Below are 14,986 nucleotides of genomic sequence, written 5' to 3'. Positions count from 1 at the left end.
CAGGGTTGGTCATAGGAAGTTCACTCCATATAAACAATTCATCAGAGGGTCCTCAGCTACAACATATCCAAAAATCACCCAAATCGGACAGACGAGGAAATGCAATGCTTTTTGTACGGTGTCCTTTGGTCGGGATACGTTGAACAGAATGGCCTCTAACCGAGTGTACATCAGAACGAGTAAACGGACAGATGTCCAAAAGTCAATTTTTCGGTTATCTATGAGTCATGAAACGTACGTATAAATCCGTTGAAATCGAATTCGATTTTTATTCACCATCACCATACGTTGTTCTCTCCTTTCGTCGCTCGAAAATATAAAGAAAACGAGGGTTATGGCTAGGAGTGCACAGTTTCCGAAAAATCTCTCGAAGATTAACACACACCTTTAAAAGAACAATTTAAAACTTGAATTAAAAGCATCAGTAAATGCATAAAAGTTATTAACTATTTAAAAAGCTTATTTTAAAGAAAAAGAGAATATTAGGTTACGTGCAAATGCAAAAACCGGATCATTGGGACTATGAGAAAGAATATAAAAACAAAAATTAAGAAGCACATAAAGAATGTAAAATTAGCGATATCTCATATTAGTCTTCCGAAACATTTTTGAGAAAATCCACATAAAAATTAAAGATCAGTAAGTCTTGCCCAAGTCCATAATACACCCCGTAGAGCATACTTACGAATCATACGAAGTACATCTCTTTGAGCATAGATAAAGGTAACCTAAATAGAACTTGGGCTATTGTATGTAGAAATATATAAGTACAAATTTCAATAATAAAGACAAATTTCAACAATAAGCACAAATTTCAATAATAAAGACAATAATAAACACAGGCTTTAGTTTCTGTGTACTATGCAAAATTCCATTCTTTAATAATTTACGGTATTATTTTTGGGGGTTATTCTACTGAATGTATTCTACTGAATGTATTCTACTGAATGTGGGGTTATTCTACGTTTCGCTTACAAAAGAAAGCACTAAGGGTTGTGTTTGGATTGTCACAAAAGTCTTCTTGAAAGCCAATCTTTCGAGGACAAAAAATATTACCATTACCTTGTGTGTATCTACATAATATTATCTTGTTTACCGTAAGTAACAAACACTTATTTATTGAAAACAGTAACGTCCATAAATACAATACTCGATTCGTTAATAATTTGCATGTTATACCCCCATTTTTTTTTTTTTTTAAGCGTATATATTAACTGTACAAAAATTTTAAATAAGTTACCTGACTTTCTAAAGCAAAATAAATCATATTCTATTTTTAAGTCTGATCTTTACAAGTTATTACTAGATAAGCATTACTACTCGGTAAATGAGTTTTTTTTTTTTTTGAAGACAATGTATAAATGTGTTTTGTTAATTATGTTATGAATGTGTAAGCTTATAAAAGCCATAGTTATGTATGTATTACTCTATTTGTAAGTTTTTTATAGCATATATATAATTATTTTGTAATTTTGACAACTGTATGTGTACTCGAGAATACTCTCATCTATATGCAAAACAGGCAAATAAATAAATAAATAAATAAATAAATAAAATGCAATTCGCTCCTCCTATAGTTGCACGTTCTGCTCCCGAGGGGGGAGGTAGATTAACCATTAGATCACGACTCAAGGTATGATTCAGAATTTAAAGTTTTTTTTTTCCTTCGGGAAAAGCTTTTTAGACTCTTTACTGTAATGTAAAAGAATTCCAAGAACAGTTTAATGTCAAGGATGCAATTTTGCAAGAAGTGACTCTACAGACATGCTGCCTCAAACTTTGACCTAATGATGAAGCTACGGATCAAGAACTAAATATTGGCAGTGATGGTCAAAATATGGTCCAGGAACCCCACGCACTACAGGCAAACGCTCTACCACTGAAGCATCGTGCCGTGCCCCCCCTCCCCCCGCTTCCCAGGAAACGAAGTTGAGTTGAGTGCCCCTTAGAATCCAGAAGAATAAAGCAAATGTGCTGACGACAAAAATAACCCAAAACCTGTCTTATTAGACCACTGAATCTAATGTGATATGAGCTGAAACCATCTAGCAAGCCCTTAAAGATGACAAGAGGGATAGCAGATCACAAAATACTCAACAAAGCTACTGTGGTAGCGCATACATGCATTGTAACTGTTGACAACCTCAGAAAAAAAAATCTAGGATACTAAGCCCAGTATCTTCGGCACACCTGTTTCTTGTAGGAAGCATTCTAGAAAACTACATGCACTAAATATATCTCACAAAGAAAATTCTGAAGAAAAGAAGTCGAATGTGTTCTTGAATATTCCGGTTGTGAAATTGTTAAAGTGTTCAGTACGGATCAAGTAACACGATATGCTCTCTCCAAACCGAAGAGGAAAGCAACAAAATGCTTAGGGAAAAAGAAGTGCATCGGAAAGACAGAAAACAACATTGAAATTGCTCAGCAAATAATTGATTTTCAAATAAAATAATCCTATGAATATTGCTAACTGTCTATCGTTATATGCACGATGTGAACGTATTTAGACTATACGTGTGGAATTTTCGAGCGTGTTTTACAGAGCTAGTTTGAACGATTCGTTCATTTGAAAAGGCTATATTTTCAGAAGTGTTACACGTACATATACGAAAAATACATGAAAAGAACACAAAATCACCAAGTTTATATAGCCTTTACAAATGTTTAATATGTGCCCGTTTGGTGACAGGACACACGTCCAGACGATCTCGAGCTCATTCCATACATCTTGCAGTATAGTCCTGTCAATTGTCTGCACTGCAGCACTGATGCGTTCTTTGAGCTTGACTAGGGATTGCGGTAGTGGGAGTACGTAAACAGGGTCCTTAACGTATCCCCACAGGAAGAAGTCGCAAAGCGTTAAATCAGGAGATCTAGAAGGCCAGGTGCTTTTCCCTTTGCACAAGCAACCAATGTCCTTGAATTGCCGATACCACCGCAAAATACTTTGTTTACATGGTAGTTCTTTTCCATATTCTCTTCTGAAAGCGTGTTGCACAGCTACAACAGACGAAAATCTAACATATTTAAGCACACAAAACCTTTTTTTTTCTTCTTCTTGCTTTCCCTCCATTTTCGACAGGTACTAACCTTGTACTGCCACACTGCACACTGCCACACCCGATCGGAAAGATAGTAAACTCGTACTTCCACACAGTACAAACTTAATGAATTTATGATTCTTTCCATATATCTTTCATATATGTACACTCATGTCCAAAATTATTGTCGCATGTCTATAAATATGTTGTTGTAGGAATATAATTTGATAACGAATTCCTCCGGTATTTCTTGTAATGTTAGCATATGTATAATCGGCAAAGACATGTATGTGGCAAATTTCGTGTCAAAAGAGCAGTAAATAAGAACAATAAAACGAAAATAAAATTTTCTTGTCCGTTTAGCAACATTTTACTTTACTCATTATAATTTTCGTATTTATAATTCTTTCCCTATGAAATTTACTACAAATATGCATTTCCCGATTATACACACAGTATCAGTATTAAAAGTAAAATCATTATCAAATTATATTCTTACAAGAAGACAGTTATAGATATGCGACAATCATTTTGGACATGAGTGTACGTGTAATACTTTTGAAAATATAGCCTTTTCAAAAGGAATGAATCATTTATGCTAACCCTGTATAACAAAATCATATGAAAATGCAAAGAACATTGATCGAAGTGTACCTGGAAGCGGAGATTTCACACTAACCCTTTGGGGATCCTGGGTTTTTGGGGTATTTTTTACACTTTCAGTCAAGCAGCTACTGCATCGTCACTATTTATCCTAGGATCATGGTTCATACCTCATTCTCTGCAGAATGAAGCTGGCTTTCAAATGCCCATATCATATACCAGAAGAGGGAAAATTGATGCCAAAGGGAAAATTTCGGAGGGAAATTTTTTTCACACTTTGGGCCACTCTGGAGCGGCCCTGTGTGAACGTAGAGATCTCAAAAAAAAAATTTGATAAATAGTACTTGGTAAACTAAATGTGTGTACCAAATTTCAAGTTTCTATCTTGAATAGTAAGTGCGGGATAAATTTTATCAAGAATCCCCACAATGCCCCAAATTACCGCAAAACACCATGATCTCAGGAAAAAAATTTCCTGAGACATTCCTAATTACCCTAGGATAATAATCTCCCCTATTTTAACGCAGAAATCTGAGGAAAAAAATCTGATAAATACTACTCGGTGGACTGAATGTTTGTGCAAAATTTCAATCTTCTACGTGAAAAAATAAGCCCGCCAAAAAATCATGAACATATGCTTCATAAGAGAAAACATATATTTTAAAATTATGACGTCATCACCTCCTATGTCGGGACGCAGGAAGGTGTGAAACCATACGTAATGTCTTCTACAATGCCTCTGGACTTGAAAAAAAAAAAAAACGGACGAAAAAGCTTAGAAAAAGCAGGGCGTAATTTTAAGTTAAAGAGTGCATACAAATCGTCATTTCGTAACAAGATCCAAATGGATAGTAATTAGTTAAAAAAAATACATGAATTGAATATACTAACTCAAAAATTCGTATTGTTTCCGTTGTTTTTGGAAATATCATTATATGTGAGTGGGTGACTTAAACACTACTGGCCAAGTGTGTAGACTGTCAAAATTGGGGGGAGGAAGGGTAAACGATCATACTTTAAAACTAGGATGCAAATAAGCAAGAAAAGTTTACTAGCCCAAGAAGAAAGGTACTAACCCACATCCCACAACAGAAATCGTTTACTTACCTTTGAAATAAATGATAGTGATAATAAGAACTCGCCCGTATCTATGAACAAAGCGACTTTTTTTTTTTTTTGCATTCCTGCTTTAAAAGCAAAGAAAAATGACTAGAAAATGAAAAAAAAAAAACGCCGCTAGACAAAGGATAAAACGGACAACAAAGATTAACATACTAAATAGTGAGGATAAAACATATAATAATAATAATAATAATAAGAAGAAGAAGAAGAAGAAGAAGAAGAAGAAAGTAAAACGACAATTAGACAAAACGGGAAATTATAGAACAATTACTAGCAGGAAAATAGAAATTTAAGGGATAAAAAGACTCAGAGAATGTTAGTGATGCGAGCAGCACTAAGAAAAAATAAAAACACGAGCTACAGAAACTAGATCATCTCCAAAAACACAGTTAAGAGCACTGAGAAGTCCTAGATGTTGTCTAAGATCTGTAGAATGTGCAGAATACTCAGACGATACACTCATCAGAATAAAGAGGCCAATAATAATAAATCAGACGAAAGTATCATTATAAAATGAAATCTTTCAGTTTAACGTCCCACGTTTTTGACCTTGAGACTAAGGAAGACGGATGATTAAAGCATGTGAATGACGATGGAAAAACTGATGGAATGAGAAAGTGGGAGGAAACGTGAATACCCCGAGAAAACCCACGGACACGACATTGTCCTTGGCAGAGGATCGAATCAGCGACAGCACACACCAGAGATAAGCGCTCTGACAATGGGCCAACGTGCCTCCGAGTATCATTATAAATACAATATGATGTACGGTACTTTAATTTAGTAACTGATTATAAGATATTTATCTCGCAATTGATTCCTACATACCACATATTAAAAGGAAATACGTTGTAAATATGAGAGCAGGAAATTAATATATACACATGATAAAATATTTTACTGCAAAGAATTCCTACTTACTTCTTGGTTCTGGGCTAACATTTGAGCAGGACATCCATCTCCATCTGTTGTCACTGTCTCTTGACTGACTCTGTTTTCCTGCCGAGGATGATAATATGAGGCACCTCTCTGTTCATATGCAATATTCTGGCTGGAATCATTGCTAATGGCACCTCTTAAATCAAGAGGATTCCAGATATTCGTTGAGTGGAAAGGATTCCAGATATTCGTTGAGTGGAAAGGATTCCAGGAATTTGTAGCCATACTTGTTACCAGGCCAGGTTCCCAGACATTCGTTGCCATATTCGTTGTTAGGGAAGAATTCCAGGGATTTGTAGTTATATTTGTTGTCTGGACAGAATCCCACGGATTCGTAGTTGTACTTGTTAGGACAGGATTCCAGGGATTCGAATTCATACTCGTCAGCTCAGGGAAGGTAACAGAAGAACCACTCGTCGTTGGTGTCACTTTCAACTCAGAAGTGGAAGGACTGAAAGATAAATGAACATACATTGTTTTAAAGAACTTTTTAACACTATTATTTAGAAAACTATGTATTAATTGTAAGATTCGAAAGACTAAAACTTTGATAAATGAACCATTCGTTTAAATACACATTGTGTGTTGAAGGAATCATTTCTCATATATGAAAAGGCAGATAATTCCTGCTAATTATTTGATTTGTTTTGACTTAATAATGACTCTATCAACCATGGTATATAACATGATAATAATTAAAGCAGGTAGAATGCACAGACCAATGCAATGCTCCTGGTTTAACAAAAATAATTTTTAAACCTACATAATAATAATTACACATATAGACTTTATTACTCACAATTTTAATTACTATATATATTAAGTAAGTTAATCATTTTTCGAAATTACACAAAGGTCTACTTAGATCTCCTAATAGTAATTTTAACTAAGCTGACAAAAGTACTTTTCAATGATTGTTCTTTATAAAGCCAGGTAGTAGGTACACTATGTGATCAAAGTATCCGAACACAAAAACATACGTTTTTCATATTAGGTGCATTGTGCTACCATCTACTGCCAGGTATTCATTATCAGCGACCTCAGTAGTCATTAGACATAGTGAGAAAGCAGAATAGGGCGTTCCGTGGAACTCACGGACTTCGAACGTGGTCAGGTGATTGGGTGTCACTTGTGTCAGAAGTCTGTACGCGAGATTTCCACACTCCTAAACATCTCTAGGTCCACTGTATCTGATGTGATAGTGAAGTGGCAACGTGAATGACACCTACAGCACAAAAGCGCACAGGCTGACCTCGTCTGTTGACTGACAGAGACCGCCGACAGTTGAAGAGGGTCGTAAAGTGTAATAAGCAGACACCTATCCAGGCCATCACACAGGAATTCCAAACTGCATTAGGATCCACTCCAAGTGCTATGACAGTTAGACGTGAGGTGAGAAAACTTGGATTTCATGGTCGTGCGGTTGCTCATAAGCCACACATCACGCACGTAAATGCCAAACGACGCCTCGCTTGGTGTAAGGAGCGTAAACATTGAACAGTGGAAAAACGTTGTGTGGAATGACGAATCACGGTACACAATGTGGCGATCCGATGGCAGGGTGTGGGTATGGCGAATGCCCGGTGAACGTAATCTGTCAGCGTGTGTAGTGCCAACAGTAAAATTTGGAGGTGGTGGTGTTATGGCGTAGTAGTGTTTTTCTTGGAAGGGGCTTGCATCCCTTGTTTTTTTGCTTGGCACTCTCACAGCGCAGGCCTATATTGATCTTTTAAGCACCTTCTTGCTTCCCACTGTTGAAGAGCACTTCGGGGTTGCGATTGCATCTTTCAACACAATCGAGCACCTGTTCATACTACACGGCCTGTGGTGGAGTGGTTACACGACCATATCATCCCTATAATGAACTGGCCTGCACAGAGTCCTGACTTGAATCCTGTAGGACACCTTTGGGATGTTTTGGAGCGCCGACTTCGTGCCAGGCCCCACCGACCTACATCGATACCTCTCTTCAGTTCAGCACTCCGTGAAGAATGGGCTGCCATTCCCCAAGAAACCTTCCAGCATCTGACTGAAAGTATGCCTGCGAGAGTGGAAGCTGTCATCAAGGCTAAGGATGGGCCAACACCATATTGAATTCCAGCAGTACCGATGGAGGGCGCCACGAACTTGTAAGTCATTTTCAGCCAAGTGTCCGGATACTTTTGATCACATAGTGTATATACAATTTTACATCCATATAGTTATGTGACTCTCCATATGCAGATTTTTGATGATACATAATAGATAAATTTTCTTTTCCACGCGTGGAATAGTTGTAAACATTGTCATTTATTTTAATGTTATCTAAGTCATTCCATGTAATTTAAAGTAGTTCAAATATACCTAAAACGGAACTGTTATCGTATTCTGTGATGCAAATGATCTCTTACAGCTGATGCGTTTCAGTGAATTTGTAATGATTCTTATGAGTCATTTTTGTTGTTTGAATATTTCTAAAGTTGTAGCGAAGATTCCTTGAAGTCAATTCACAATTCCACAAGGGCGAGGGAACAGGAAGATGATAAATTGTGCAAGTATCTATATTATAAAACTGAAAGTCATTATATTTATGATTCTTAATCTCTTGAACCACCCGACCAATCTCAATCAAACTTTCAACATAGATGAGATGACACTTTCGATCCCGTTTACATCCAAATTCAGGCGCAACTTGCGGAGGGGGAAAGGGAGATAGATAAAAATGATCAAAAATGACCAATTTTATTGTCGAATCCATAGTTTTCGGAGTCGCTGAGATGAACAGCGAGACTTCCGACCCCGTTTAAATCCATGCCACTAAATACAAAAATAGCATATTTCACGGGCACCAAACACACGAGATAAGGAGTTATACATTTAAAATTTTTATTTTAACCCAGCGAAACGGGTATTCGATGCTAGTAACTTATAATATTATTTTTGTGGATTTATTTTTCTAAATTATAAATAACAGTTAAGATTTGACCTTGAAAACCGGTCTAGAATCTATCCTGAATTGTTCACTCAACAATAACTCTTGGTTGCAGGCGTCCCTTCCTGTTAACCACGGAGGTCTCGGCATTCGTCGCGCCATGGATCTGGCTATTTCATCCTTCCTGTCTTCATTCTATGGCACTAAGCCATTGATCGAGACCATTCTCCAACAAGATCTTAGCCTAGTATCGGATTCGGATGTCAATGATAGCATTGCTAAGTGGTCATCTATAGTGGGATCAGATCCACCTGACCTTGATAAGAGAGGACTACAATCCTCTTGGGACGATCCTCTTATAATTCATCACTTTTCAGCTCTACTTCAGTCATCCGATAACCCAGAAGATAAGGCCAGACTTCTAGCTACATCATCTCCAAAAGCAGGCGCTTGGCTTCATGCTATCCCGTCACCTTCTTTAGGATTACATCTTCCCAATGACAGTTTTCGAATTGCCAGTGCACTGCGTTTGGGAGTAGATGTTTGTGAGCAACACAGATGTCCTGCCTGTAGAAGTGTCGTAGACAAGAAGGGCCTTCATGGACTCTCCTGTGCCAATAGTGCGGGCAGACATTCACGCCACTCCAGCGTCAACGACATTATCAACGACACTAATTTCAGCAGGCGTTCCTTCTATATGTGAACCGTTGGGATGCAGTCGTGCAGACGGCAAGAGGCCAGATGGTATGACCCTAATACCGTGGAAGAAAGGAAAAGCACTTCTATGGGATTTTACTTGTTCCGACACCTTCGCCCCTTCAAATTTACATTCTTCCTCAGCACAATCTGGCAACGTGGCTGCTCGCCGAGAAACAGAAAAACGCAGGAAGTATAGCAATTTACTCGACAAATATAATTTTGTCGCTATAGCTATTGAATCGGGTGGTTCATAGGGTCCCGAAGGCCTTAACTTTATAAAAGAAGTTGGTCACCGCATTTCTTTATCGTCAGGAGATGCTAGAGCAACCTCTTTTCTACTGCAACGCATCAGCATGGCAGTACAAAAAGGGAACGTTGCATCAGTTTTGGGAACGCTACCCTCTGGTAAGGAACTGGAGGAGATCTTTTGTCTGTAATCTCGGCGAAGGTTTGAGGATGCTGTTGCGAGGCTTATCACAATAACGTGTTAAAAAAAGAAGATTAATGATCTTTGCGTAACATGAGATAATCATGCTATATGTCACATACTCAATCAGATAACCCACACAAGAAGAATTAAGAAGTTTCCAGATCTTTTTAATGCAGTTCTTTTTCATTTGTTTGTGTGTCTGGGTAGTGTAGTGTTGGAAAAACAGAAGTGGATTTTGAGTAATTTCAGTTTTTAAGCGAAGTGTTTTTAAATCAAATAATGGGACTGATTTGTGCATTTACAATTATCATAAGATTTTCTTTTCTTTTTAATGTAACTGTTTTTCGTTTGTATAGCCTATGTGTAATTACCCAAATGTAGTGTTGAAATATTAACGAAATTTTTCATCATATTGTTGTAAAACCTTTTCAGTTTCAAATACGCTATTAACTAATTTATATAGAAACGAGTGGTCTGCAATTTATCTTCTGGTACGTAAACTACTATACTTACAGTCTTGTAATAATCTTTTGTGAGATACTGTTCTTCTTTATATTTCTTGTATTTCTTATATTAAAACGTTTATTACACAGTCAAGATTTGTATATCCTAACCCTAAAAGACCAACATGGTTAACTCATAATTCAGGGTTCTAATTCCAACGAAGGTTGCACTTTCCATTATTTCACTACACAATAGAACTTTAGTGCAATACCTTTATTCAGAGAATTACCACGTCTTTTAACTCTCTAGGTTATCAAATAGTGTATTTTTACTGGGTTCTAAGAACGTTACTTAGGCAGTATAAGTAAAATGCAAGAACTAAGAAAAATAAAATAATACTTTTGCATGTACGCTATCCAAAAATGCATGTTTCAGAATCATAAGGTTTTCAGGCAACAACTTTTATAGAGGGCGTTTGGCTACGGACATATAAATTTGAAGTACTCACCAACTACCTCAAAAAAAAAAAAAAAAAAAAAAAAAAAGTTGCGGAAGTACCACAGGATTCTGAAACTTGGATATTTGGATAGGGCACATACTACTTCCTAAGTGAAGTCTTGACCCGATTACGGTAAGTCCCATAGCTTTGGAGCTATGGACCTTTAAAGTTCATTTTTTTATATTTCCGGTAGCCTTACTCCGAGAGGAAGCATTTGTGCACCCAGGTTGGTCTATACTGTTTGTCTTGATGTCAGGAATCACTTTCTAAATGTTGTCGGTGTTGTTTCGAAACACCCTATATATAATTATAAATCACTTAATTACCTGGGAGCCGCGGTGGTTCAGTGGTAGAGCTTTCACCTCTGGTGCTTGGGGTCCCGGGTTCGATCCCAGCCCCCGCCAAGTGAACTTTATGGTGGACAAACACCGTGTGCGTGGGTTTTCTCGGGATTCTCCCGTTTCCTCCTACTTTCTTCATTCCACCATTTCATTCATTATTCATCATCACCGTCTCCTTTAGCCTAACCGGCATAATCGTGGGACGTAAAACTCAAAGATTTTTCACTTAATTACCTATTTCTGTATTGCAACAATAACGTTTATGTATATTTAATTCTAGGACCATAAGGACAACAATCCTGTATCTTATGATAACAAATCTTTTGCCCAGACTTGTTTAAACTTGTTTTATTTATGCTGTTAAAGATATAATAAGTGAGGAAGCCGTAGTTGATTGAAGTGTATTTTTAATTTCTGCGAAACGAATGATAAATATTAAGGAAATACTAAATTTAAAAAGAATAAAAATAGTTTAATTTATTGAGATAATTATAGTGGTAAGTTTTGGTGGATACTAAAATAATTTTAAACGAACTGGGATGGCAATATTTAATTGTATATGTGTATTACAGTATGGATCAGAAAAGAAGAGATTTATTTTACTGTGTACACAACGTAATTATGAGATTTTTAATATCAACAGCTTGTAATATCTAATTTATATAATATTAATTCTTTTTCTTCTTACGAAATAGAAATTGCACGGCACATATTGTTAGGTCTCTCTAGTCAATCTAACTCATACAACATGATCGAACATAACATATGATGAATAGATTGTACGCAAGCAAATACGAAGGTTCTCCTTTCCCTCAAAATGATATTGAAAATGTAATGGGAGACTAGGCTTAATACTAGAATACCAATTGTTCACGGTTTTTAAAATTGAAAAACGTGAATTTTGTAAAAGCATTAAATACCATGATAATTAAATCGTTAATGCCCTACTAAATTATGAAATTTTAGATTTTGGGACACAAACAGGAAGTGGCGTAACCAGATTTTTCAAATAGAATATGGCGATCTTTGCTTCATGTTTGGAAAGCATAAAAAAGAAGAAACAACTTTGAGTTGAAAAAATCCAAATGTTCCTTTGGCCTTAGAATGTCAATGAATGTTACGAGGACTACTTTTTGCTTAACTTCCGCAAAGCCACCAGCGGGGAACCAGATACGATGACGAAATGGAGACAAGACCCCGTCCCGTAGGACGTCGCCTATCCTCCATACTAATACACAAAGTCTGTCGTTCAATCGTTGTGGAGTGCGAGCTTTAAAATATATCGTGTGCAATTGAAGCATCCGCCAATTGTAATTCGATTTATCAAGTGCAATCGAAGCGCCTGCCAAATGTAATGTAATTCAAATTATCGAGTGCAATCGAAACGTCTTCCAACTGTGATTCGATTTATCGAGTGCAATCGAAGCGCCCACCAAATGTAATTCGATTTATCGAGTGCAATCGAAACGCCCGTCAAGTGTAATTCGATTTATCGAGTACAATCAAGCGCACGCCAAATGTAATTCGATTTCTCCAGACGTTGATTTTCAAATTTCAGGGAACTCAGCAGACAGTTCAGATATCGCATTCTACGCCTTCGTCGTCCTTCTTTAAACTCTCTGCAGCATTCGTGCGCACAGCCATCACTTATAAAGTTACCGCCGTCATTCTTACTCATTCGGCGATGAATTTAGGCTGAGTTATGCCCTTCCGCCTGGAACAATCGAATTACATGATGTAGTTCACACTTGGTGACCCTTCGATTCCATTCGATATGTTCTCAAGGTCGCTACTCTACAATGATTAAATCTGCCTATTGGGTAGGAGGCAAGCGATGTCCAATGAACAGCTTTGTCTTATCTCGTTTCGTCATCTCACGTCGTTCTTCTCTGATGGCTTAACGGAGGTTGAAGAAAGAAAATTTTAAAAAAGCCCTCGTAGTTCTTCATGTGAAATTGTTCTCAGCACATTTTCGAAGCCGTTTCAGGAAGAAAGACAGCACTTTCAGAAAAAAATGTTTAAAACAAGTGTTTTTTGATTACTTGCTTAAGATTCCAAATCTGGATACGAAATTACCTCTTCCCATTAATAAACTTTGACTTCCGGTTTGTTTTGAAACTTTAAAATACCACTGAATTTGGTATATATAGTTCATGTTTTAAGACTCTACCAGCAATTAGATCCGTTAGTGGCCTCGTCATATACATATAGTTAGAAAAAGGAATTTCGAAAAACAGGAATGGAAAATTTATTACAAGAAAGTTATCACATGTTCACATAGTAAACAAAGATACACCATAAATACTTTCGCCAAATGTTTCATCAGAGAGGATAGATAAGCAATAATCAAGATCTCAGAAGTAGATGTGTAGCATGTAGGTGGCAGGGGCGGATCCAGGACATATATATAAAACAAGAAAGTTTTCTCTTCTGGTGGGGGCGATTGGGAAGATCGCCCCCCCCCCTAGATCCTCCCCTGGTAGGTGGGAGCCTGGTTGTAATGTAGGATCACGAGATAATGTTATGAGACTGAAAGTAGACAGACTTCAGTGCAAGAAGATAAATTTAAAGATGGGTCGAAAATAGTGCACGAGAGCGAATTATAATTAATGAAGTGGAAAATATTGGCTTCTTTATACTTTTCATTTTGTGTAGTAATTGGCGAAACAATTTAAATTTCTATCTCAATTCGTAAGTTTTGTATAGCATTTTCGACACCATCATTATTTATTTTACTGCCTTATATGAACATGAAATAATAAAAAATAGAAATTTATTTATATCACAAGCATATATACATATATATATAGATATATAGATATAGATATAGATAGATAGATAAAGATATAGATTGATAGATAGATAGAGATATGAGAAGACCGGAAATAAGATTTCCTCTCGTTTTCCCGAGGAAAGCGAACAGCAATGGGGAGAACAAAACAGCGGTTGCAAGGGCAACGCACCCAGACACAAGTGGGTTTCGTTCGTCCACGATCCTCCAGATGTCGCCGTCACAGCGCCTGCGCAAAGTGGAGACGAGTCTCTCAGTCAGTCTGGTAGCTGTGGAGAGAAGGCGCGTTTTGAAATCGTAGGCAAAGGAGGAAGTCCGAGCGATTGTCCGGCATGAATGGGCATGTGACGCATCGCGTGCGGAAATCCATAACCGCCTCGTGCAAGTCTATGGGCCTGATGTGATGTCGAAACAAATGGTGCACAGATGACGTCGCCAATTCAGAGAGGGGCGGCAGCAAATGCTGGACATACCGAGAAATATCCATCATCACCTGTCCGCAAGAAGTTCAAAACAACGCCCTTTGCAGAGAAAGTGCTACTAACAGATTTTGGGACGCCGAAGGGGTGTTGTTGCTGGACATTTTGGAGATTGGAACCATCACTGCTGCGCTGCACTGTCACACCCTGTCGAAATTGAAGGAGGTGGTTCGAAACAAGCGGTCTGTTCTTCTCAAATCTGCTGTTCTGTTGTTTGATGACAATGCGAGACCACACTCAGCGATGCAACGCAAAACGATATTGCAACTCTTGGGCGGGAGCGCCTTGCCCATCCACCGTACAGTCCTGATCTCGCACCCAGTGACTTCCATCTATTTCTCGCTTTGAAGAAAACTCTCAGTGGCAGGCGCTTTGGAAGCAATGCTGATGTCACAGAAGCTGTTCGACGTTTCTTCCGTATGCAGAGCCCTTAATTTTCAACGAAGGGTTTTTGAAGCTTATAGACCGGTATGACAAATGTTTCAAGGTAGTGGTGCTTACGTGGAAAAATAAAGGTACGTCTGGTCTTTAATGTCACATGCTAGTTTTAGTCTTGCATTACCATCTCTGTCCATAGGGAAGTTATTTTCGGACTCCTCCTCGTAGATAGATGGATACAGATATAGATATAAGACAATAGAAATGAAATGTATGTAGGAAAACCTATTCTACGTGTAATAAATA

The 14,986-nt window shown here is 37.6% G+C and overlaps 1 protein-coding gene across 4 annotated transcripts in view; it reads right to left on the bottom strand.

Moving 5' to 3' along the window:
• Positions 1–14,986, bottom strand: part of LOC145690787 (uncharacterized) — a 105,491-nt gene that overhangs the window by 30,655 nt on the left and 59,850 nt on the right. For all 4 annotated transcript variants that reach the window (XM_081766055.1, XM_081766058.1, XM_081766056.1 and 1 more), the window contains one exon: positions 5,691–6,159. In XM_081766055.1, coding sequence (XP_081622181.1) covers positions 5,691–6,159 — 469 coding nt within the window. The remainder of the gene's footprint in view (positions 1–5,690; positions 6,160–14,986) is intronic.

This window comes from Thermobia domestica, chromosome 7 (genome assembly GCF_964235325.1).
Source record: "Thermobia domestica chromosome 7, izTheDome1.hap1.1, whole genome shotgun sequence".
In the NCBI taxonomy this organism is placed as follows: Eukaryota; Metazoa; Arthropoda; class Insecta; order Zygentoma; family Lepismatidae; genus Thermobia; species Thermobia domestica.
Note: the sequence above shows the minus strand (reverse complement) of the source record. Positions and strands in the feature narration are given on the sequence as shown.